General features: G+C 47.5%; 1 protein-coding gene across 1 annotated transcript in view; it reads left to right on the top strand.

Annotated features, from left to right (window-relative positions):
- The first annotated feature begins 9,887 nt into the window (after nucleotides 1–9,887).
- The window catches only part of MAPK1 (mitogen-activated protein kinase 1), a 40,978-nt gene continuing 23,559 nt past the window's right edge, over nucleotides 9,888–27,306 (top strand). The window contains exon 1 of the mRNA XM_066603507.1: nucleotides 9,888–10,210. Within this exon, the coding sequence (XP_066459604.1) occupies nucleotides 10,080–10,210 (131 nt within the window). The 5' untranslated portion in view covers nucleotides 9,888–10,079. The remainder of the gene's footprint in view (nucleotides 10,211–27,306) is intronic.

Below are 27,306 nucleotides of genomic sequence, written 5' to 3'. Positions count from 1 at the left end.
GACCCGGATTGTCTGACCATTCTACCGTTGCTTGTCTCAGTGTCTGTTTGTCTCCCGTGTCCCGCTTCCCTAGTGAGGGTAGGGACCGTCGCCCAGTTGTCGCCCTGGGGGTTAGCCCAGGGGGGCAAGTAGGCAGGGACAGGGGTTGCGGGATATCCCAGGGACCCCCATATCCCGGACACTGTCCTGACAGGCTCAGCTCCGCTTTTTACTGAACCCTAAACTTTCTCCAACTTGTCATGAACTACTTATTTTCCTGCCTCATGTTGATCTACACCTTCAACTGGACCCAAGGACTCAACACTTTTCTCTATCTGCCCCCTGTAACTATAGAAGTGCTACCATCTCATTGGCCCACTCACTAAATTCGCATTGTGCAGATGGCACTGTACATTGCTGAAGAAGGACATGTTATACATATCGCAAGACTTTACAATATTATCATGGCATATAAGTTGTGCGTCAATTTCAAGATAAACTCTTGAATGTAACACCTTATGCAACATACTAGAAATATTGAGTCCATCACTCTTTTTAAGGCAGCTCTCACACATGAACACGGCAAAGCGATGCAATTTCACTTTCGCTTTCGGACGCAGTTCCATCCGTTGATGAGAGTTCAGACCCGCAGACAGCAGGGATCCATCCACGATCTGCTCTGGGACTTTTGACTGGTCTAGTCCTCTGCACTTCCAGCAAATGTCTCTTTCTTACTGGTGACAGCCACCTCCCAGTAATCTGTCAACCCAATTCACTATGTATCGAACTGCAGCACCAGTAAGACAACACCTTGCTCAATGATCCTATTCTTTGTGACAGATTGCCCTGTCTCTCCCCTTAATAGTTGAGTTCCCCACTACCATGACCTGTCTTACCTGCCCTGCGCTCCTATTCCACTTTTTACTGGAGCAGAAATTCCCTTGACAGTCAGATAATTGTCTTGCTGCCGCAGTGCTAACCCTGAATTGCCATTTCCCTCATCTGCCAACTTTGCAAACTTGTTGGGGTGTGCCAGATCAGGATTAGCCTGCCTGGCACTCTTCCTTCTACCACGCCTTCTGTTGCCCAGCTAGCTGCCTGATCATTCTGCACTTCCATGCTTCCATCTATCCCACATCTACCCCAGTAAGGCCAGGCTCACATTAACGATCCAGATTCCGCATGCGGGTTCCTGCTGCGAAATCTGGCTGTGACCCAACCCAGCGACCTTGCATACCTGCTATTTCTGTACTGCGGATGACCGTGGACGCTCGCAGTCGGTTATGAGCAGTACCGATTTTTTTTCTCTAAATATTAGTATTTCCCATGCCCTCGCTAGGCAATGACGCTGGTACCCACAGCCTATCCGCAATGTCAATTGCGGATGGGCTGCGGGTCACACAGCCTCCATTGACTTCAATGGAGTACGTCCATGTGGAGTCTGCAGCAAAATAGAGCATGCTGCGATTTTTTTCCTCCCCTTGCCTACTTTACAATTTGTTTCCGCGAGCGATTTTTACATACCTTTCAAGGCATGCCCTTTAATTTCAAGTCACACACCTTAGAACACAACACACACACGCAAGCTCGCACACTCGTTTGCTTATATGGCTGTTAGCTGCAGTGACTGCTGCCATGAATCCTGTATGGAAGGACAGTATTAAAGCAAAATTTGAACACGTCTGACTGGATGCAGGATATGATGTGTTTCAGATGTGGATTTTCAACGCTGGACATGTTCTGATAATGCTGTTTGTGGACTCTAGGGATAAATGTGTTCCAAATTGCTAGGAAGCTAAAAGTGAGTCACAGCTTCAAGTCATTTCCTAGAATGCCTTAATTCTTGAGACGTGTGTGGCTGCTGCTGCAGAGTATAGCAGAGGAGTTTTCTGGGACTTAACCTATCCTCAGCATAGGTCATCAGTAGTTGATCAGCGGGGATCGGCTGCTCAGGATCTGTATGCTCGGTCTGCTTCTGGCTCTGTCCGCACCAACAGCGAGGCAGGTGAACAGCTGATCGGCAGGGATCCCAGGTGGCAGACCCCTGCTGATAAATTACTGATGATCTACCCCGAGGATAGGTCATCAGTAGTGAAGTCCCAGAAAAACTCTTTAATACATTTTTTGTTCGTCGTTCTGCTTGTTAACACGTGTCTAGACTGAACGATTATCGTTCACTTTCGCTTGTTTGAACGATTTTTTGAATGATCATTCCGTCTAAAAGCGTCCTAACACACCCTATAAAATATAAAAATATATTAATATCAATCATTAAAATGACAACATGAGAAAATACAGTAAAGATATATCAAAACCCACTAACCTTAAAATCTATATTTAACCCCTTCTAGTAAATTGTTTCTAATGTATACATCCATCCCATTTCTTTCTTGTTTTAATGATTTCTCAACACTGTCCATCTTGTCGTAGACTGGGTACATCAGAGGCGTAGCTAAATTTTCTTTCATCCAGGGCAAAAGTTGAGTTTAGTGTGCTCCTATATGAAACTTGCTATACCTCTATCGTGCGCCAGGCAGGGAGGCTACCGCAACAGCCCATTTCTTAAATGACTGAGAGCTTATAAAGGGGTGATACTGCTCCTTTAAATATCCCAGTGCCCTCATTATTAGAGTCTTACCCCCATGTGGCCAGATTGGGTGTCCTCCGTGGTTCTTTGCGTCTGTCTCACCTCCATGTCATATATAAGAGCACTCATTATGGAGGAGAGAGCCAGATAGAGCAGTACGGTTATTATTGAATACTAGGGAAAAAGTAATATAAGAGGAAAGAACTACAAGTCCCCGCATGTCCAGACTGTTGTTATGAGATATCAGAGGACATTATAGGGATGGTAGTATAAGAGGAGAGAACAACAACTACCAGCATGAGCAGCCTGTTGTCATGGGACACCAGAGAACATTATAGGGAGGCGGTTGTAACAGAGAGGACTATAAGTTCCAGTATCTTTAGGCTGTTGTTATGGGATATTAGACAATATAAATCATATAACAAAAGAAAACTACAACTCTGGGCATGTCCAGGCTCTTATTCTGGGATGTCCGGGACATTGCGAGGGGGTATGAGAAGAGAACTGCAACCTCCAACATGTCCAGGCTGTTGTTTTAGGCTCCTACAAAGGATATTATAAGGGGGTGGTATAAAGGGATAGAATTGCAACTTCCAGCATCAACCTGGCTACCAGCTTTCACTCAACTGCTAACTATCTATCGAAAACACTGAATCCATGACTTCTCCATTTTCTTCTCCTCCATGTAAATAACACAGCACAGGCTCTCCATCCTCTCTTATCAGATGATCATCCTATGCACGGGTTCTCACATGCCGGATTCCTGGTGGAAATCTCGCGGTTTGGCCGCAGCGGAAAAACCGCGAGATTTCCGCTGGGAGAAGCGCTGCTTCAAAACCCGTGGCACTTAGCCGCGGGTTTTGAAGCGGCCTGGCCGCTCGCACTTCTGCTGCGGCAGGAGAGCGCGGCCACAGCGGAAGAAGAAAAAGAATGAACATGCTGCGGCCGGCGAATCCGCGCCGCAGCGCCGGCTTCTGCCGGTTTTGCTGCGGCGGATTCGCTGTCCCATGTGGACAAGCTTTCTGAGAAATCTCGTCCACATGGCTGGCTAATCCCGGAATTGGCGTCCGCAGGCGGATTTGCCGCGGCGAACTTCCGGATGGAATTTTCGCGGCAAATCTGCCCCGTGTGCACCCAGCCTAGATCCTTCAAACCTCACTGATCCGCTTTACTGCGGAGCTGCACCCCCTCACATGACCGATGACATGGCCCATCTCCCTTATTTCTATTTGATGACATGGTGTAACATCAAAGGCCCTCCTTTGAACTCTGACCACACAGAGAAGAGCAGTGGTGGTGGCATGTACCATGTGGAGATGCCCAGAACCCCCTTTTCCCTCAGTCTTAGCTGTGCGTTGAGGACAGTGTTCCAGTTGCCCTCTCAGCCATACCCCTGGAGTACATGGCTAATTACTCTAAATCTGAGTTGATTTACAGAATGACCTGCATCAACAAATTGGTAGGTAAACTAGTTTTTTGAAAAAGAGAAACGCTCATTACCAGCCTCAAGAATCGGACAATTACCCGTTTTTTTTTCCTGCAACCTACATGCTCTCAACAAAAAGAAAATAAGACACAGAGGGTGTCAGAGGGGATGAAACACCTCTACTATGGGACCCCCTCTGCCCAAGAGGAACAGACTCAGACAGTAAAATTATTTAACTTCCCCAATTATATTTTGAATGAACATGAAATGTCTGTGTTATCTAAGGGCCTCTCTTTTTGTCCCACCACCTCGCATAGTAATTTTCAGCTGTTCCTGGACTTAAATACTTTCATACGCAAACTTACCCTTGCACGCCATTTTGCGATTACTTCCATTAATGGCAACTCCGAGTCACTGGTAATGTTTCCTCTGATTTTTCTGATGTGCTAAATGTAGATGTTAAGCTGAAGTCTACATTTAATCCTTTTTACCACCGAGGCTCCGCCATTGATACCTTTTTTAGTCTTGTTAATAAAGACTTTCGGACTATGAGAGTCCCTCGTATTGCTCATAATAATCTCTCTATTGAAGAACGTAAAGCGGTTAGATAATATTAACCCTTTGCAATCCAATTTTGGATTCAGGGTTTCCTATGGGGCTTTCTCTTTCTGCCATTATAAAATGGAGCCATCTGCTGGCTAGAGCCAGTACTGTGGTATGGGACATGCTGGAGTGGCCCCCAACAACAGAGCGGCCAGTAATCTACAGTAAGAATACCCTGCTGGACGTCTTCCGACATCGGAGCTGTGCAGCCTTCAATCAGAATGTCTTTAGACGTCAGACAGTGGATTGGAAAGGGTTAACATACTTTGGACAAGAGTGGCTTTCAATATTTTGTTAGACAAGGATTTTTATTTACCTCTGAGATGTAATCCACTGTCACAACTTAAATCTGAATATCACTCTTTGATAAACTCTGCCTCACAGCTTGGCCTACTGAATAAAAAAAAACGTTCCTCACTGTTGAAGAGTCTACATTGTCTTTGTTTTATCGCCTCCCTAAAAATCCCATTGTACCACCTGGGAGTTTAATTATTTGTAGGTTAAATTCCCTTATTAGTAAACTTATCACATTTTATAGACTAAGGCCGGCTGCACACGGCCGTGACGGGCTCTGCCGTGAAATTCCGCGGCGGAGCCCTTCACGGCGCCCCGCAGGAGACCCCATACTTACCTGCGGATCCGGCGTCCTCGCTCCCGCATGACGCTTCCCCGCCCACCTCCGCCGCGTCATGTGACACGCCCACCGCGTCACATGACGCGCCGGCCACGTCATATGACGCGGCGGCGGTGGACGGGGAAGCGTTTTCATGCTATCTTCCGCTGTGCTACAGCGGAAGATAGCGTGAACGGACGGTTTCCATTGACTGCAATGGAAGCCGTCCGCGCGTACACCCACGGCAAATAGAGCATGCTGCGGGTGAGGACGGGTGAATTCACGGTGCAGAATTCCGCGGTGGAATTCCGCACCGTGAGCACTGAGCTATTAGGTTCAATAGAACCTAATAGCTGCGGGCAACGCAACGGATTTCCGCCGCGAATTACGTGGCAAAAAACCGTTCGTGGGAAGGAGGCCTTACACCTACAGAAATTTGTTATTCAGCTACCTTCTTACTTAATGGATTCTACCCAACTGGTCCAGAAACTGATATCCCTTCAAGTAAAGTAAACTAACAGTATGTTAGGCTGAATGAAGACAATGTCCATATAGTTCAGCCATACTTCTTGGTCCAGAGGAAGGCAAAAAAAAACAACAAGCCAATCTAGCTCATTTGGAGGAAAAAATTCCTTACTGACTCCATAATGGCAGCCAAAGTAATCCCTGGATCAATATTTGAGGTCAACAACCCTGCTGGACCCTAATGTCTATATCCTTTAACATCATAGCACTCTAGGAAGGCATCTAGTCTCCTCTTAACCCTTTCCAATCCACTGTCTGATGTCTGAAGACATTCTAATTGAAAGCTCTACAGCTCTGATGTCGGAAGACGTCCAGCAGGGTATTCTTACTGTACATTACTGGCCGCTCTGTTGTTGGGGGCCTCACCAGCATGTCCCATACTGCAGTACTGGCTCTAGCCAGCAGATGGCGCCATTGTATAATGGCAGAAAGAGAAAGCCCACCCCAGGAAACCCTGAATCCAAAATTGGATTGCAAAGGGTTAAACTTCTCTATGGATTTTCCCATCACCACTTCCTCAGGCAGAGAGTTCCACAGTCTTACTGCTCTTACAGTAAAGAACCCCCTTCTATGTTGGTGATAAAACCTGCTTTCTTATAGATGTAGCGGATGCTCTCTTGTTACCATTGCAGTCCTTGGTATAAACAGATCATGGGAGAGATCCTTGTATTGTCCCCTAATGTATTTATACATAGTTATTTGATTGCCTCTTAGCTGTCTTTCTTCCAGGGTAAATAATCCCAATTTTGATCGCCTCTCTGGGTATTCTAGTCCTACTATTCTGTTTATTAGTGTAGTTGCCCTTCTTTGGCCCCCCTCAAGCACTTCAACATTTTTCCTGAGCACCGATGTCCAGAACTGTACACAGTATTCCATGTGAATACTTCATTTGCTTTTGCTGCAGCTGATTGGCATTGATTGCTCCAGGTAAATCTACAGTCCACTAGTACCCCCAGGTCTTTTTCCATATCACTTTTTTCTAGCAGTACCCCATTTAGTGTATATTGGTGACATCCATTTCTCCTGCCGATGTGCATAACCTTACATTTATCATTATTGGACTTTATTTGCCATTTTTCTGCCCAAGCCCCCAGCTTATCTAGGTCCTTTTGTAGCCGCACATTGTTTTCCATTGTATTAATTGTCTTGAATAATTTTGTATCATCTGCAAATATTGATATTTTACTGTGCAGCCCCTCTATCAGGTCATTGATAAATATATTGAACAGAATGGGGCTTAATACTGAACCCTGTGGCACCCCACTAGCAATGGTGGTCCCTCTACCTGCACCCCCGTGATTCTGTCTGGTTTGTTAGTTAATAATAAGTCCAGAGTGGCTCCCTCATGAGTTGGGTAAGGTAGTTATCTTTAATTGTTCTCAAGAACTTATCACCCTTGGGAGATTTGCAGGTTTCGTCTTCCCATATTATATCTGGATAATTAAAGTACTCTAAAAACATTTTTACAGCAGATATAAGCACTCTTCATTCTTCATAGTAAAGGTCTAATGGCAATAGATCATTTTTTATCTCATTATCCATGTATGTTCTCCACCCAGAAACAGTTTTTATTGGATAGTATTTATTTAATTCTGAACAGTAAAGTTTCATATTTGAGTGAACTGTTTATCATAAGTTAAAGGCTGTGTGATGGGGTCATGTTTTACCCCATTATATGCTAATATATTTATGGGATTTTTTTGAGAGGGAGGTTATGGATTTACATAGGACGATTATCGCTCAAAATTCTTTTGAACTAACTAAATTGAGTGATAACCGTCCCGTGTAAATGCAAAAAATTGTTCACTATTCGTTCACTTCCCATTATCGCTAACTTTGTCAGCATAAAAAACATCATTGGAACGCGGGATTGTCACTAAGTGTAAATGCTCCCCGCTCAGCGCTTCACATAGAATGTGAATCACTGAGCGAGAACCCCACGATTCAACAGTGAATCCTACCTGTCTAAATGCTCTGCACGAGCGCTGACGACCTTACTGGTGACGTCAGCGCTCGTGCAGTTGTTTAGATGACTGTTGTCCCCTCTAAATGGGACATAAGGGAGACCAACTGAGCTGTTCACAGTTGATTAATGCTCACTCAGACTTCTTAGAAGTCACAGTGCAAGGCAGCTGTGCATCTTATATCATCTTCCCCTGCCCCCCACTCTCTGCTTCCTCCTATCTGCAGCACCAGAGTGCTGGAGACAAGGGACAAAGATAGAAGATACACAGCTGTTGTAAATGGCAGTCTGAGTGATCATTAATATGTATGAGCTGGTTTATTACTAGTGGAAAGGCCGTCCCAGGATGGCGACTGCAGTCATATATATATATCCACATTCGTGAAAATTATTCAGTAAATTTAGAAATAATAGTCATAATGCAAAGGTATCAGCTATGTCGAATACGCAAAATCCTCAGGGCAACCCAGCGTGGAGGTCCCTTTAATGTCTCATTCTCTCTGCTTGCGCCGCTCGGCGCTCCTCTTGGCTATTATATATTGGAGGACTACCAGGATTTCACAGGACTTAATTTTGAAATTTGTTAAATCAAGATTTTGCCAGTTTGTGAAACCATTGTCATGGAAGAAGTGTAGGTTTTACAATGCATGCTTGTGTGTGACTGAGAGAGGTAGCTTCATGCCACTTGTGTGGATGCCAGTGGCATGGCGTGTAGTTACATGATGCACACACACGACGTAAGGGATGTTTTGGAGACAAACCGTACCACACCGGGCTAAGATGTGTATGTACCGTACTAGATGCTTCACATGGGGAACATGTTTTTAGATTTAAAACATTTATCTTCGACCACCTCCTTAACATAATCTATAGACCAAGATAAAACCGCGGCCGTGGTCATGGGGTGTGGCTTAATTGCGACCTGACTCGATATCAGCACAAAGGGGAAGATTTATTAATAACAGCTTTTCATACATTGGTCTTAATATTGTCCTTGTCGCCTCTTGATTTCAGGTACATTTCGGCACTATCTGATGAATATTTTCGGTGTAACTTACATCGATTTCTGGCAGGGAGCCCCTTCATAACAGACCACACCCTGAAAAAACATGGAATACAGGGTCTTAAGGCCCATTTAAACACAACGATTAGTGCTCAAAAGCCATTATTTGAGCGATAATCGTTGCCTGTATATGTGTCCATCTTTTCGGCCGAATGATGAATTTCAGTTCAGCATGAAATCCAGGGTTCAGCAGAAGAGCTAATAAGACGGACCGCATGCTGTGTTCTGCTCGGGAGAGCGCTGATTACATTGTCTCAGCTGTCAGCCCCCTGGCAGAACAGAGGGAATGTATTCAGGGAACAGCGGGTGGTCTGTTCTCTGAATACAGCTCCCGGCGGCTCACATGCTACTAATTGGTACTAATAAGCATTAGTATCAAGTAGTAGTTTATGCTAAATGATCACTCAAAAGCCATCTTTTGAGCGATCATCTTTGCAGCTAAATGCACCTTTAGCTATCAAAAAGTTGCAAAACTTTTTGCATAAGCAAGCCTTACACTAAATTTTGCACCTTTCTTATGCTAAAAACATCTGTAATAGGTGTCACTTATATCTCAGCAGATAAGCTGTGCTGTATCTGCCCTATATACTGCAGATTTGAGGGTGCTTTGGCACGGGTGGAATATTCTCTCCTGCAGAATGTTCAGCACCAAATTCTGCACGGCTAATGTACGGATTTTGATGCAGAATTAAAAATGGCAGAATTCCACATCCGCAATTAGACACGTGGATTTTAGTACAGAATTCCAGGAAGGCGTATTCCGCGACAGCGTTTCAGAATATTGCGTCCTGTGTGGAAGCACCCATACTGGCACTGGCCTTCCAGTAGCAATACCAGCCTGGCCCAGTGCCAACACTAACTCCAGCTTCATAGAGGACATTGGTAGTAGCTCTACAAGAGTCTCCATATAGCTAACAGCATGTAATGCAGCCGCTCTGTGCACATCAGGCACTGTACACACAGTAATCACATGCGATGCAGAGAAACACCATTGGGTTTAGTGATGGCGGTGAAGAAAATTGTCCGCACAAAGAAGCTGAATAAAGATTGAAGGAGAAAAAAACAACAAGCCACACCCACTGCAGCAAAGCGTGAGGGAGGTCCCGCCTCTGTGGCCACGCCCATATGCCCCTCCCCACACACACCCAGCGGGCGGGAAGGCGTCAGCCAGGCAGCGCCTCACACAAGCACCGACCGAGCGAGAGAGCGAGTCCCGGCCATCACCGCGCCCTCAGCACCCGAGCAGGATATCAGCCGCGGCGGGAGAACAGCCAGCCCTGCACGGGACAGCGCCGGCGATAGCCTCTCTTGACAGCAAATATGGCGACTGCTGCTGGGGCCTCGTCAAACCCCGGAGGGGGACCAGAGATGGTGCGCGGCCAGGCTTTTGACGTGGGCCCGCGCTACACGAACCTGTCGTACATCGGGGAGGGCGCCTACGGCATGGTGTGGTGAGTAGGGGCTGTCGGGTGTGTCTCCCAGAGAGCCTGCGGGGATGTCCCGGGCCTGCACCCTCCCTGCCGTCACCCCGCCCGCACGGCGGCCGCCCCGGGGAGCAGGGACCTCACTGGTGTGTTCGCGGCCGGCACGTGTGCTGCTCCCCCGGGGTCCGCGGAGATGTCAGCTGTGCGTCCTGGAGGCTCCGCTGTCAGTGCGCCGTCATACTGCATGATGTGTAGTGTGCGCCAATCACTGCAGGCGGCGCCCCGCATCACTGCTGGGGGATATGGCCGGTTTATGGGGGTGGGGGCATCACTGCTGGGGGATAGAGCTGGCCTATGGGATGGGGGGGGGCATCACTGCTGGGGGATAGAGCTGGCCTATGGGATGGGGGGGGGCATCACTGCTGGGGGATAGAGCTGGCCTATGGGATGGGGGGGGACATCACTGCTGGGGGATAGAGCTGGCCTATGGGATGGGGGGGGACATCACTGCTGGGGGATAGAGCTGGCCTATGGGATGGGGGGGGACATCACTGCTGGGGGATAGAGCTGGCCTATGGGATGGGGGGGGACATCACTGCTGGGGGATAGAGCTGGCCTATGGGATGGGGGGGGACATCACTGCTGGGGGATAGAGCTGGCCTATGGGATGGGGGGGGGACATCACTGCTGGGGGATAGAGCTGGCCTATGGGATGGGGGGGGACATCACTGCTGGGGGATAGAGCTGGCCTATGGGATGGGGGGGGCATCACTGCTGGGGGATAGAGCTGGCCTATGGGATGGGGGGGGGCATCACTGCTGGGGGACAGAGCTGGCCTATGGGATGGGGGGGGCATCACTGCTGGGGGATAGAGCTGGCCTATGGGATGGGGGGGGCATCACTGCTGGGGGATAGAGCTGGCCTATGGGATGGGGGGGGCATCACTGCTGGGGGATAGAGCTGGCCTATGGGATGGGGGGGGCATCACTGCTGGGGGATAGAGCTGGCCTATGGGATGGGGGGGGCATCACTGCTGGGGGATAGAGCTGGCCTATGGGATGGGGGGGGCATCACTGCTGGGGGATAGAGCTGGCCTATGGGATGGGGGGGGCATCACTGCTGGGGGATAGAGCTGGCCTATGGGATGGGGGGGGCATCACTGCTGGGGGATAGAGCTGGCCTATGGGATGGGGGGGGCATCACTGCTGGGGGATAGAGCTGGCCTATGGGATGGGGGGGGCATCACTGCTGGGGGATAGAGCTGGCCTATGGGATGGGGGGGGCATCACTGCTGGGGGATAGAGCTGGCCTATGGGATGGGGGGGGCATCACTGCTGGGGGATAGAGCTGGCCTATGGGATGGGGGGGGGCATCACTGCTGGGGGATAGAGCTGGCCTATGGGATGGGGGGGGGCATCACTGCTGGGGGATAGAGCTGGCCTATGGGATGGGGGGGGGCATCACTGCTGGGGGATAGAGCTGGCCTATGGGATGGGGGGGGGCATCACTGCTGGGGGATAGAGCTGGCCTATGGGATGGGGGGGGGCATCACTGCTGGGGGATAGAGCTGGCCTATGGGATGGGGGGGGGGGCATCACTGCTGGGGGATAGAGCTGGCCTATGGGATGGGGGGGGGCATCACTGCTGGGGGATAGAGCTGGCCTATGGGATGGGGGGGGGCATCACTGCTGGGGGATAGAGCTGGCCTATGGGATGGGGGGGGGCATCACTGCTGGGGGATAGAGCTGGCCTATGGGATGGGGGGGGGCATCACTGCTGGGGGATAGAGCTGGCCTATGGGATGGGGGGGGGGCATCACTGCTGGGGGATAGAGCTGGCCTATGGGATGGGGGGGGGGCATCACTGCTGGGGGATAGAGCTGGCCTATGGGATGGGGGGTGCATCACTGCTGGGGGATAGAGCTGGCCTATGGGATGGGGGGGGGCATCACTGCTGGGGGATAGAGCTGGCCTATGGGATGGGGGGGGCATCACTGCTGGGGGATAGAGCTGGCCTATGGGATGGGGGGGGGCATCACTGCTGGGGGATAGAGCTGGCCTATGGGATGGGGGGGGGGCATCACTGCTGGGGGATAGAGCTGGCCTATGGGATGGGGGGGGGCATCACTGCTGGGGGATAGAGCTGGCCTATGGGATGGGGGGGGGGCATCACTGCTGGGGGATAGAGCTGGCCTATGGGATGGGGGGGGGGCATCACTGCTGGGGGATAGAGCTGGCCTATGGGATGGGGGGGGGGCATCACTGCTGGGGGATAGAGCTGGCCTATGGGATGGGGGGGGCATCACTGCTGGGGGATAGAGCTGGCCTATGGGATGGGGGGGGCATCACTGCTGGGGGATAGAGCTGGCCTATGGGATGGGGGGGGCATCACTGCTGAGGGGTTGGGTATGTGGCTGGCCTGTGGGGGGTGCATCGGGTTGGGGAAGTGGCTGGCCTATATGGTCCTATTTATAATGGGGTTCTTCACAGCACTTATAACTCAGAGCGGCATCCAGATGTGATGGAGAGCTGCGAGCTTTGGTCTGCATTTATGAAGGTTTTTGTTCCTTTCCAGGATTTGTGGCGGACAGAATAGGCCAGTCATCATCGATGTTGGAAGCAGGAGGCCTAATGTCTTATTGGTCTTCGTTTTGACTTCTAGAGGCCTATGGTTTTGCCTGTATGTAGTTTCTGGTGATTCAGATGGAACCCCAGGATGAGGGGTGAACACTCGCTACATTGTGCTGTTACCATGTTGGCCAATGCTAGGTTGATACATTTAGTTTGTCGGGTGCACTAAGCTGCGCTGCCGCTCATGTTATTGGGATACTTTCAGAGCTTATTAAGCTGTGGGGGTTACAGGGATATCAGTAAAAATAAAGTATGTTGTTATAGCGAGCCGTTGAGTGCTTAATGAATTGCTGCAGGCTGTTGTGTTATGCGCAGTCCAAGTGGGTACGGGCATATTCACAAGGCGCTCAGGTTGTGGTTTTTACAGTGATTTAATTTTTTTCGTGTAATGCTGCAACCATACCGCACTATGTGAATAAAGCCTAACCTCTGTTTCAGTGCAGATTCCCAGTGTCGCATGCGTTACTATAGTGGAGCTGATGTAGTGCTGTATGGCTGATGGCACTTATTGACAGACTGCAGGAGACCTTAGTCCTCACTACTCGTGTGTGTGTTTTTTTTTTTTTGTGGGTTTTTTTTTTATATTGAGGCTTTGGGCTAGAAGGGAGGCTTGTAGAGTGCGTTCCTGGCTAGAAAGTCTCTGTAAACCACCAGTATGTTCTACAAACTGATTTCATTAGTCTTTGCTCTGATGTCCTCTTGGATAATCTCACAAGAGATGTCTGATTCCTTGCAGTTCCTGGTTGTCGGTCAGCAGGTGATGGTCACCCTGTTGGACAAATAAATGGCCAAACCTGATGCTCAAATCCACCCTCCCCTCCAACCCTCTTACAGTGTTCTGTAGGGACCAATATTGTCACGTAGATCAGCCTCACTGACATTAGGGCTGTGGGTTAGGATCACTCACAAGGAGCAGCGCCTAGAGAAGGTGAGAATTGGAGATTCGGGCAATTCTTTCATACCAGTAGTATACACGAGAATGTCTGTGCAGGTTGGCACGTTTCTCTGCTAAACTACTTAGGAGACCTAAAAAGATGGATGATGGCGCTATTGCTGAAGCAAGTAATGTGAAAGATGATAGTCACAACTTTCAGATTCCAGCCATGAGTGCGCTTCTAGCATGGTTCTATATAGAAGCATGGAGCCCATGCTGGTCAGCGTCCTGGAGCTTTTCTCTAACCTCGTATGGGTACATCCGCACAGGACTGAAAAACTTACCAGCATATTTTGCTACAACGTAAGGGGAGAAATCTGACATGAAAATCCGCAGCAGAAAATGACACGCCGCAGATGAAGAGTCGTTGCCATAGGTCACTTTGTGCATGTGAATTGTCAGCAGCATGTGAAATCTCATCCTGTCACCGCTGTATGTACTGCAGGGTTATATGTGCAGATCCGCACACAATCCACAGCCTTTCTTCTTTGTGTGGGTGTTTCATAAAGGCTCACTCGCACGGGCACATGTTGTCCGTGTATGCAATATGCAGTACACGGTAGCGTAAGGCCGGACTCACACGGGCGTATGATTATTGCGTATTACACCTGCACTGACAATCAATTACATTGCTTTATGCAGTTCCAATCACATTAGCATGTTAGAATTGCTTAATACGCAAGTGCAAAAAAACGCATCATGCTCTATTGTGCCGCACATATACATGACATGGAGCCCATTGTTCTTTAAGGCAGTGTATATAAGGACATGTAGACGTGGTAACGACTTGGGAGATATAAACCACAAAACCCAGGTGTGCTGCGCATGGCTGTGTGACTGAGATGTGCAATACACGCATTGCACGGTCACCAGCGCCACAGCTGTAAAACTGCGTGGCCCACACAGCGCTTTACGCTTATGGCCATGTGAGCCCAGCCTAAGTTAAATTTCCACATGCTACTTTTTTTTTCACCCGTGTGATATGAGTGTTAAAAGCCGCATTAGTGAGCGGTCCAATAGAAATCAATGGGCTTTTAGCACCACATATTATACATGTAAAAAATACACGCATAATACTGTGGCAACATAAGTCTGAGTGAGCCCTAAGGGTGGCCATACATGTCAGATATAGACATGCCGATCATCTTGTGTATGGGGACATGCCTGTTTTCCCTCCATGGCAGATGTTGGGGGACAGAAGGGTCGGACAGTTGGATTTGAGCTGCCAGATCCAATTGTTGGCAGATAAGCTTCGAGCAGAAGTGTCTGGCAGCGGTCTTCTCCTCTTTACATACAACACCCATGTACACCAGGCTGAGCATGTGTGGGGGAGATACCAGTCATCCGTCACACATTGGTTCAGCCATCTAACACATGAGATGTGAAGAGTATCTTGTAAGTTCATCCGATCTCATTGCTGCGTCGTTCATAGTCTCGGCTTTCTGAAGTCCATACTATGGTTGCCATAACTACTACTTTTGGTCTGCATTATCTTGTACTGTCCTACTATTGAGCTTTTTTTTTTTTATAGCTCCAGATAGTATTGTAATATGCATTCTAGTAGAAGACATAATAACAGGTATCCGAAGAGGGAGGAGAAACTGAAGTCTTTCAGTAGTGGTAGCTATGGCAATCCTGCTCTGAACTCCGGAGCGATGCACGCTCTGCTTAATGCGCAGCGCTCTGATTTATTACCCGAGTATCTTCTGTACAGTCAATTAGAATTGACTACTTTTAGAATGTGAGCTGAAAAACAAATCACGTGATCTCTCGTTAAACCTGTTTTGACCATTCTTTCAGGAGAGAGCACGTACCAGCCCAGAAGCTTATCAATCAATTCCTGGCAATGACCAGATGTCTAATTTCCAAAAACTGAAAATGCCCTTATCTGTAGGTCAGGGTGGTTCCAGAAATGAGAGGAAAGAGAATTGGATACACATCTGACAGATTAAATAGGATGGAAGGGTTAATATCAGATGAACTGCTGTACACCGCTTGTTGGGTTACGTTATATTTTTCGCCTTTGTGGGCCGCCCTCTGTTGCTCTGTGTGGCACCATATGTCAGAGGTTCTCCCCTTCTAAGGGAAAAACCACAGTAAAACCACAATTTTTGTCTGAAAACTCTATGGAATCTGCGCAGAAAAACCGTCTGCCTTCGTAAGGGAACGTTCACACGCAGTGGTAAATCTGCACCTCCGCAGTCTGTTTCAAACTTTTAATAAATGGGGTGAAGTCTGTTTTGGATCTACACCAAAATTAGTCAAATCCACAAGAATGGTGCAGGGTTTCAGCTGCAGAAAAGCCTGCACCAATTCCACTAATGTGAACTTGCCCTATAGGTGGCCATACAGGTTAGGTACGATTTACCAGATCGGAGAGGTCAGCGATCCGGTGATGATTTCTATGCAGGTTGAAAGTAAGCGATAATGAAAAGTAAACAAATCACTATTTTTGTGTATGTAGATTCAGCTATTGTGTATTTTCGTTCATTTGAACACATTTATGGGCGATAATCATCTTGTGTAAAGGGCCCTTAAAATGACTGCAGATTGCGTGCTCCTGCGGGGAGCATTATTGTGACTCTCTCCTGAAAAATCTGTAATGAACCCCCCCCCCCCCCCCCCCCCCCATCTCTGAGATGAGCTTCTGCCTTAGGTTTCTCCCTATGAACATTCAGAATATATGCATGCTTGACCCACCAGATGACAGATATGGTAAAGTAAGGCCCCCATAGAAGTCCCTAGATTACCTCCTATGTCCACGGGCGGTTTCTCACTGTATTATGTGTGCGATGCACGGCCATGTGATACACGGTGTATGGAGCCTATGAAAGTACATTAATTCATACACTTGAGCGTGTAGATACGTGTGAGATTGCAGCATGCTTTATTTCTCGGCATAACCGTGTGATGCCTATACTTTTGCACGGGCAGCGTATACAACGCCGTCCATAGGCAATACATTGTGTATGGGCGGTGATTTATACGCATACCTGCTATGAAATAGAGCGGGGAATTTAAAAAGTCTCGCTGCGCATGACCGCGTGCGTGAGATGCCCAGTACTCTTGCTGCCCATACATGGTCTATGCCGGCAGAGCCGGCATCACAAACACTGGTAAAATGCATGAGGTCTTATAGCTCTACCATGTAATACAGCCACACGTGCCTAGGCTGGGCTCACAAAGCCGTACGTGTCGCTGTTGACCATCTAATTATAACTGAATGACTTGTGTACAGCAGGTATATCTGTCCTACAAGAGGACTCGGTGATTGTGGGTGTATTTGGTATGTTCAGATTGCAGTTTTCATAACTGTAAAGCAGTACGTTTGCCAAACGTTAGAGATGTGTGGAATGCACCGTCATGTCTCCACTAGTTTTACTTCAAGATCTCCTTGTCTGCTCCTCTTAGCACGTCTCCAAGCTGCTGCTTGCAGGATTGTTCATGTAAATGCTCAGTGCCGGGTCTGCTGCCGCTCTTTAGAGGTTCAGAACAGATTACAGTTGTCTCTGGGCAGTGTTTTCAGATGCTTCACCACGTCACTGAGAGGTTGTGACGGGCACATAAGAATAAGACCGGCTGCACACGGGCATATTTACATTGCGGTATCTGAAGCGGGTGCCCACCCCTGCTTTCCACAGCAAATACCGTCCATAGCATGCAATGGAAAATTGTGTTTTCCTGCACATGAGTGAAAATCGTGGAGGAAAAATTGCATGCTCTAGTTTTTAGCACATTCCATTCGGGTGGCTTCCATTGACGTCAATTGAAGCCGTCCGACCCACGGCCCTTCCGCAATTAACATTGTGGAAATGTCGCGTAATCGCCTAGCGACTGCGTGGGAAAATCTGTACTAAGTAAGGAGCCTATGATCTTGTACTTTCTATTGCAAAAATGATGACCACCAGTGGACCCCAAACATCGCATAGTGGTTCTCTGGAGTCTATTCTTACACAATACGGTTATTCTGCCACAAAACCCATTGAAAATCTGTGATTAGTCCACGTGTTTTAATGTAGGATTACAAAGCAACGTCTCTCCAGGATGAAAGGAGGTGTTGGGTGTTGGAAATGAATGTACCTGATCCTTCTGTCCTTCAGTATCCTCTCTCAGGGGAGCGCTGGGGCACATACCACAATTGACTGGTCCCACAAACTGGCCTGGACAGGTGGTCAAGTTTATAAGGCTATTAGACAGAATTGGTGAATGTTTGTGTTCTGCTGGGTTTTTTCTTCTGTCTTTGGTTTCAGGTATAGAATGATGAATGTCTCCCAGTTGTTACAAAAAAAGTGTGTGGTTTTTCATAGTGGTTCTGAGTACAGTAAAATCTCTGCAGACGTTGGTAATCCGTGCAAAAGAAATCTGCTTTACCTGGAAGCGTTGCTACTCGAGGTAATTTTCATAGAAATCAATGTAAATCCAATTAATTCGTTCTAGACATTCCAAAAAACACACCAAACTACATTTAACCCTTTCCAATCCAATTTGTATTCTGGTTTTCCTAGGGGGCTTACTCTTTTTCTGCTGTTATACAACGGCTCTATCTGCTGGCTAAAGTCAGTACTGCATCAGGTGACACGTTGGATAGACTGACAGCAGAGAGGCTGGCAATAAACAGTAAGAGAACCCTGACAGATGTCTTCCAACGTCAGAGCTGTACAGCTTTAAATCACAATGTCTTTAGATGTCACAGTGGATTGGAAAGGGTTAATGGAGAATAGATATGGTCTTTAATACCAACAATAATAAGACTACTGTAAGGACCCCTGTCCATGGCGGTGATTTCGCCGGCGAATCATGCCAGCTGAAGCTTTCTATAGCGTTGCTATGGAAAGCGCCCGCCCCGTGTCCACGAGCGGAGAATCATTGCGATTCTCCGCTTGCAGCCGGCAATTTGCAGCATTCGGTTAGCATATCTGTCAGGCTGACCTGCGGAGAAGCGTCTGACGGCTTCTGCTCCCGGGTGGCGTCTCACGCGACGCCTGTGGACAGCTGGCCTAAAGAATAAATGAACATGTAACATTATTGGACACGTTACTGTGTTATCTGTGGTGTTACATTGGAGTGGACTAGTGTATTACTGGTCGCTGATGATGAAGGGTGGGTTGCATTAGCAGCAGCAGGAGGAGGCGCCAAGCAGGAAATCACATAGGTTCAACAGCAAGATCACGTGGGCCGGCACACACTGGTGGTGTTAGGGGCAACCAATGTTGCTAGAGACAAAATTTTGGCTTAGTCTATGTCCGTGCTAGTGGGTTTTACTGTAGTGTTAGAGCAGCCACTAAAGTGAATGACATTAACACAGTGTATGGTAAATAACATATTTTTATAGTTCAGACATTTCCACTTGCATGGCCTCTTCATGTATTTGGTGCATTGTGCCCAGAGGGAAATTATATTGGCACAGACATGGAAATGCTGCTATTAATGCATTTCCCCCATAGTGCCCTTGTTAATAGAACCAAGTGCAGACTTTTAATTGTCTCTCAAACGACCCACTGTAAGGCCGCCTGCACTCGGGTGGATTTTTGCTGCGGATGTCCACTCCGCGAATCCGCAGCCAATACTGTCCATAGCATGCTATGGGAAATCAATTCCTCTTGCACATGAGTGGAATCCAATTAGTTTCCTCTCGCGTAGATAAGATTGCAACATGCTCTATTTTTGTGTTCATAGCTTCCATTGAAGTCAATGGAAGCTGACCGACCCATGGCCCTTCCGCAATTAACATTGTGGCAAGATCGCGGATTCCGCATCATCGCCTAGCGGTGATGCGCAAAATGCAGGAGTTTAAAAGAAAACAAACTGTACTGCGCATGTCCGATCGCGAGCCGTGCAGACCATCCGCAGTACAGATGAAGAGAGAGAGACAGGTACGTGCGGATGCTGCTGCCAGGGTTTGATTCATAAAAGTTTTTAGGGCCCACGTGGCACACAAATCCTGCCTGTGGGTGTGAAAAAATCTCATGCAAATGCTGCGTTTTCTGCATGGGAATTGACAGCCGGCATGGATTTTAAAGGGAAGATATTGTGTCCATCACCAATCAGCCGTGTCATTGGCTGCAGCTGCCTGTACATGTGACGGCTCAGGCAGCCTGTAAACATTACGCCAGCAGGGAGACCCCGAGCTGCCGGTGCAGTATAAGCATGGAGAAGGGAGTATGAGCTGGTTTGTTCTGCACTTGGGGATCGGGTTTCTTAAAGAAGCAGGAACTTTGACTAGCCCTTAAACTGCCTGTATATGCTGGGCAGGGGCTGACTGACTACAGGAGGGTGTTGTAGGCATGCTCTGTGACTTGTGCAGGGAGGGGGAGGAGATTACCTGTGACATCACCTATTGTGAATAGTGAATCCTGATTTCTCTATGTATGTCAGTCACCTTTTATTTTATTCCTTCATGTAATGACTGCTGAAGTTGTCTGAAAGGAAGCGACATGACTACGTGTTGTTTTTTAAAAAAAATAGATTGTGACATTGAAAATGTAGAATGTGTAACATAAAATCTTCAGTTATACTTTTAAAATCTGCAGCAGGTGCATTTCTATTGCAGCCCCTGGCCCCCCCCATACACGTGAATGTTCATGTGTGTTAGGGTTCATTCACACGGGGGTATGTGTACAACGCTTCCGGGTCTCCCGCACCATTGTACACATTATAGCTCTGCCGCAGAGAGTGCGTATAGCACTGCAAGTGCCTGCGAGTTACACGGTCATGGACACGCTGTTTCTCTGTTTAGAGTAGGGATGTGCATGGAAATGCTGCCCATTAGAGATGAGCGAGTATACTCGCTAAAGGCAATTGCTTGAGCGAGCATTGCCTTTAGCGAGTATCTCCCCTGCTCGAGACTGCAGGTTCGGGTGGCGGCGCGTGGGAGCGGTGAGTAGCGGCTGTCAGCAGGAGGGAGCGGGGGGGGGGGGGGGGGGAGGGGGGGAGAGTGAAGAGATCTCCCCTCTGTTCCGCCCCGCTCTCCTCCGCAGCTCCGTGCCCGCTGCCGGCACCCAAACCTGCAGTCTCGAGCAGGGGAGATACTCGCTCATCTTTACTGCCCATACAAGGGCTGCGTATGGTATGCAGAGAAATACAGCATGCTAGTGTGCATGGAGCAATAAAAGTCCATTCACTTTATTCACCGTTGTGGCACCTGCTTATCTCTTAGGGAACAAAAGGATCAGGTGTTGAAATTTAATGTCCCTGCGCAGCCTTTCTCACACCATCTGTTGAGGAAATGTTTTAGCCGACCCCATAAACATCAGAGAGTTTGTGGGTCCTGACTATTAAAGTCTTTTTTTACAGGAGCTCTTAGAGCTTAAAGGGGTTGTCCCGCGCCGAAACAGTGTTTTTTTTTTTTAACCCCCCCCCCCGGTTCGGCGCGAGACAACCCCGATGCAGGGGTTAAAAAAACAAACCGGGTAGTACTTACCCGAATCCCGGCGGTCCGGCGTCTTCATACTCACCTGCTGAAGCTGGCCGCCGGGATCCTCTCTCTCTGTGGACCGCAGGGCTTCTGTGCGGTCCATTGCCGATTCCAGCCTCCTGATTGGCTGGAATCGGCACGTGACGGGGCGGAGCTACACGGAGGCGGCATTCTGCACGAGCGGCCCCATTGAAGACAGCAGAAGACCCGGACTGCGCAAGCGCGGCTAATTTGGCCATTAGAGGCCGAAAATTAGTCGGCACCATGGAGACGAGGACGCCAGCAACGGAGCAGGTAAGTATAAAACTTTTGATAACTTCTGTATGGCTCATAATTAATGCACAATGTACATTACAAAGTGCATTAATATGGCCATACAGAAGTGTATAGACCCACTTGCTGCCGCGGGACAACCCCTTTAAGGTGCATTTAGACACAAAGATGATCGCTCAAAAGATGGCTTTTGAGTGATCATTTTGCTTAAACTGCTACTTGGTACTAATGCCTATTAGTACCAATTGGTAGCCTGTGAGCCACCGGCAGCTGTACTTGGGGAACAGACCAACCGCTGTTCTCTGAATAAATTCCCTTTGTTCTACCATGGGGCTGACAGTTGAGAAAATGCAATCAGTGCACCCCAGGCAGAACACAGAGTGCGGTCCATCTTATCAGCTGTTCTGCTGAACAATGGATTTCATGTCGAACTGAAATCCATCGTTTGTCAGAAAAGTGAAAGATGGGCACATTTACATGCAACAAATATCGCTCCGAAGATGGTTTTTTGAGCTAATTTTGAGCGTAATCGTTGTCTAAATGGGTTTTTATTCACATGGCCTTATTCACATTTTTCATGTCGTGCTGTATGTATTAGCAACTGATCATATAGACAGCAGCACCATGACCCATTAAGCCCCTTTTACATGGGGTGGCTGTTGGGCAAACAATGCCTGTTACTCGTTCCTGCATGTACTAGCTCATGTGCTGCTGCACAGGAGCGACTATCGTTGGCTTGCAGCGGGGCAACTGGAGGAAATTTCTCTCCTCGCACTCCCCCGCCCCTCTCTATTCACTTAACACAGCGGCCGTTCAGTACTGAACAGCGGCTATTTACACTGAGCGATCAGGCTGCATAAAATCCTGAGCACTGATCCTTCAGTGTAAGTAGCGGCCATTCAGTACTGAACGCCTGCTATGTTAAGTGAATGGAGAGGGGCGGGGGGAGAGCGAGGAGAGAAACTACCTGCAGCTGCTCGGCCCACTGGCTGCTCTGTCAGAGCCAGCGATACTCGCTGGATACATAGGGATGAGTGTCGGTCATCGTTTTCCTGACATTAGTCGGTGTTTATTTAAAAAAAAAAAAAAAAAAAAAAAACTTTTCAGATAAGCCATCCATTCAAGCCAATGGGTGCACACAGGACATTTGTGTGTGTTTGGTTTTTCACTGACCATTGTCAGACAATTCTAAAGAGAGAAATTTGGCTACCTCCAGTGTTTTTTTGCAAGTGTGTGTAAAAAAATAAATAAATAAAAAAAATAAAAACAATTCACGCAAGTATGTAAGAAACATGCGCAGTACATGCATATGGGACACGTGCACACACATGCAATAAAATTGGTCTGTTCACGCACTGAATTGGGATTATTAAGGCCTTTTACTGTGTAGGTTTTTCCCCCCTGGTTTTGTCAGAATTCCTGTTCTTAACCACTTTTTTACATCTCGGTCAGCCCCTTCAGCCCCACTCTTGATGCCTTCTTACCATACATTATGATCTTGGTCTTTCCATTTACAAGGCTTGGTGCATTAGTTCTATCTTAATTTGCTGTTATCTAATTGGGGAACCATTTGTATGATTGACACTGAAAATCGTGAACACATTGTAACATAAAATAACTGCTGCTGTTTGCTTTGAGCAAACAACCCCAAGTAAACAGTTGCTTCACAGAAATTATAAAACAATATTATTTTGTCCTATGTGCTTTAACTCCTTAACCACCGCTACGCCTTTTGATGGCCTATATCGGCAGTCAGTTTGAAGAGATTCTGCGGCGACCTCCCTTCATACATTCTGGTGACAGCTGCGATGAGCCGCGCTGCTCATCGGAGCTGTTAACCTTTTAAATGCTGCTGTCATTTCTGACAGCGGCAATTAAATCCCCTAAACATCGATGAGATTGCAGGGAACCGTGCAAAAGGCCCCAGGGCTGTCATTGCAGAATGCCTATCAAGCCATCCCCGTGGGGTTGCTTCATAGACTGCCTGCCTGATAGCAGTATGATGTAATGCTTTGGCATTATATCATACTGCAGGAGCGATCAAAGTATTGCTTTAGTGCTGCCGCACAGGAGCTAGTATCGCTGACTCAGTGATGCGGCTGGAGGAGATTTCTCTCCTGCTCTCCCACCCTTCCCCAATAACTTAATATTGGCAGTTCAGTACTGAACGGCCACTATTTACACTGAATGCTCATCATCGTTTATGCAGCATAAACAATGGACGATAAGCTGATCGTTCACTGTAAGTAGCAGCCGTTCAGTATTGAACGGCTGCTATGTTAAGTCATTGGAGAGGGGCGGGGGAGAAAGGTGTGAAATCTCCTGCAGCCTTCCTGTTGGCCACTCTGTGAGGTGAGCCAGCGATACTAGTTCCCATGCAATAGCATGGGAGTGAGTGTCAGGCATTGTTTGCCTGACGTTCGTCCTGTCTAAATGGTCTTTAACAGACAACAGCCTTAGACGAGGAGCCCGCAGCGGAATCCAACTCTGCCGGCGTCCCTGCTTACCTGTCCTGGTCTTTTTTCTGCAGTTTTTTTTTTTTTTTTTTTTCATTTTTCAAACTCCTGGTTTCCCATGGAATCCACAGCCCATCCGTAGCAAAATGGAGCCTGCTCCATTTTCTTTTTGGTTTCTGCTCATGGACATGAAAGATCGCTTTACCATAACATGCTATGGAGGGTTATTACTGTGGAATCCTGAGTAAAAATCTACCCATGGACATTGGGCCTTAATGGCATTGTGAGATGCACTACAGCAGCCATATTACCATAGGACATGGGTGTATGGAGATGACTGATCCATTGACTTCTGTGGGAGTGTTAGGCATGCTTTGTGACATGTGCACAGAGGTTATTGTGCAGGGAGAGGGTGATGAGGCGTGCTGTGAACACCAATGTTTGCCAGGTGGATCCTGTTTCCTATATAAAGGTATTTACTTGTAATTGTAAACCTGCCTGTGATGAGATCAGTGCTGAAAAGTTTTCTCTACAGAATAGTCTGTGCATTTGGGGCAGCCCTTTCCCTTTGTTAAACTCAGATGCTGCAGTTTAGGGGGTTGACCAGGAATAGAAGAAAGGAACTGCTCGAGGTCTGATCCCAGCTGTTCCAATTAGCATCTACTGGTGATGGTGCAGCAGATCCTGTGTCATCAATGTGACTTAAAGGGGCGTTCCAGGACAATGAAAAACCAAAAAATGGATTTAGTAAAGATTGTCCCCTGCATTCTTGGTGACATTGGCGAAGATTTATCAAGGGGTTTTATAGTAAGAATGTCCTTTCGCTGATGGCATCCAATCAGAGCTCAGCTTTCATATATTGAGCTCTGGTATAATGAAATCTTAACTCTGGTTGCTATGGGCAACAAAGGACACTCTTGTTATAACCTCAAATTAAAATGGATCTTCATTTCTTTGAGAAGACCTTCCAACCTATTATAGCTGGTACAAATAACACTGAAGTCGTCAAGTTCATGAAACAGTGCTATTTACCAGCAAGCAATCTGGACTGTGAACACTGGCATCACCCTCTGCGTTGGATCGCTCGTCCCCAGCGTTTTGATGGATACTCCTGGAAGTGTATAAACAAGAATCGTGTCATTGTGGATATCCATCAGAAAGAGCTCTTTCTTTACAAGTTGCACATCTCTCTGAACAAGCGGCTACACATTGCTGACCGCTGGTGTCCGGAAACCTCCGGAGAACCGGCCGCACAACTGACGGGAATATCCGAACGCACCAAAGTTGGCGTTTATAATTTTTATCGTGCGGTATGAGATGTCTATTTGTAGTAACCCCATTTTGCTCTGCGGCCCGGTAATTATGTTCAAGTTGTCGTGTCCCAGATTGTGAAATGTGGGTCCCTGGGATTGTGGACATGGCAACAATGCCAGCTGTTGGGTGTATGGGAGTTGTTTCCAACAGAAGTGCTGAAACCTACCTTCCGATTATTTGGCGTGTGTTGCGCTCAGGTTTGACGGTTCACAGCAATTCCTGGGCCGCCTTCAACAATATACAACCGGCACTGAATTTCAGTAATGAACATGTCAGTGATCCAACTGATTTGCTTCTCCAACTGGCACCCACACACCACATACAGAGACTTGCTGGAATACATGTGAGGCTCGTATCAAGACCAAAAGGGGGGTTTGACTTGCTTCTAACATATCTTGCAGAATTCAAGTAGAGCGATGGGTTCCGCAAAGACTCTCTGAACACTCTTCTGCGTATTGCAGAGCAGGTTCTGGTTTGTCCATCTTACTGTATAATCCTAAACGAAAGCATAAACCATCACTAAAACTATTAGCAGGGGGACATATACATCTGTGTCAAATGAAATCTGCCCTAGGGGGACATCATCTTTGCTTTTTCCAGAAAAATTTACTAGGTTTAAAACTGTAAAATATAGAAAAAAAGTAGTGTCTCCTACTGCAGCGGCTCCCTGTCCAATGCTGGATCCTCGAGCCCACTGCTTGGAACCCAGCAGGCTAGCGGTCATGTGCTGTACGTTGTACACGTGACGGCTCAGCCAATCACAGGCTTCTTGGCAGTTTTGCACACCATGTATAGCACATGACTGTCATACTGCTCCTGTCATGTTTTGAGCAGCGAGTACTAGGCCTCCTGCGCCGCACGGGGAGCCGCTGGAGTAGGCGACTGCATGTTTTCTTAAACTATTTCAGGCTGCTGTACTGTAACATTAACCTGCGGTTTTGCTGCAGAAATTCCACAACAAATCCAGAGCACTTCTGCAATTTATGAAGTTAAATGGTTTGTACCAACTTGCTGAGATTAATATCTATTTAGGGCCCATTGACACGGCTATATATTCCCACCATGTGCTGTCTGTATTCAGTGGATTGTACATAGTGCCATAATAACCTCCTGAGGCTATTCTCATGTCATCCGTGGAAAAAAGATTGGGGCGTGTAAAGATTTATCATCATGGGGATGGCTGACACTGTTGTACTGAATTTATTGGGTACAACTCGGGTATGGCCTTGTGAATGCGGCCTAATGGTGATCTTCCCATAAATGTTCTCCGAAGTCATGAAGCTTAGATCACTGGGAGCCCTGTAGATCCCAAGAATGCTACAATTTTAATCTGAATAAATGGGATTGAAGGAGAGCTCTGAGTTAAATGAAAATGCAAGACAAAGCAGAATACATTATATCGGGGCACTTTAAGGTCTTTGTTTTATGCAAAATTAAGACAAAACCTTTTAAATTCGCTTCAAACCACCTCTGATTAGAAGAGTAGAGACAATGTCTTGCTGTGAACATGAAATCATTGGAACGAATACTAGAGCGAATTCAAGTGCTTCCTAAGGCCAATACCACACCCTTCTATGTTTGCTAGCAGCTCGTGTAGATACGCTGCTTGTATGGCTTGTAGTTTAGCTTTGACAATGTTAAATATTAACGTTTGGCATTGAAGTTGCTGTGCTTGAAAGAGAATATTGACTTGCACAGACTTTTCTATGGATTACTGGGCTCTTTCTCAAAAGTGGCTTCACCCCCCCCCCCTTTTTGGGGGGGGGGGGGTAAAACCACTTTTGTTTCTAAAGGCCCTTCTACACACAACAATTGTTTAAATAAGCAAAAATGAACAATCGTAAGGTGGCCATTGGCTGATACCTGTTGTATGGATAAACTGCCCATACATCACCAACAACCGTCGGACAAACAATTGTTCGACAGCTGTGTCCTCCAGCTACATCATATGCATGAACATTCAGCTTTCTTGGGAGGTAAGCTGCAGTCAGACGGCGCTGGTATTGGAATTAAACTCCTCCGATCCTGCTTTACACCCCCCCCCGCTGTTGTTGACTGATTCACATAGCTAAAGTCTAATGTTTATGGGGACTGTAATGGCA

Source organism: Eleutherodactylus coqui, chromosome 5 (genome assembly GCF_035609145.1).
Source record: "Eleutherodactylus coqui strain aEleCoq1 chromosome 5, aEleCoq1.hap1, whole genome shotgun sequence".
Taxonomy (NCBI): domain Eukaryota; kingdom Metazoa; phylum Chordata; class Amphibia; order Anura; family Eleutherodactylidae; genus Eleutherodactylus; species Eleutherodactylus coqui.
This window is presented reverse-complemented; position numbering and strand designations above follow the sequence as displayed.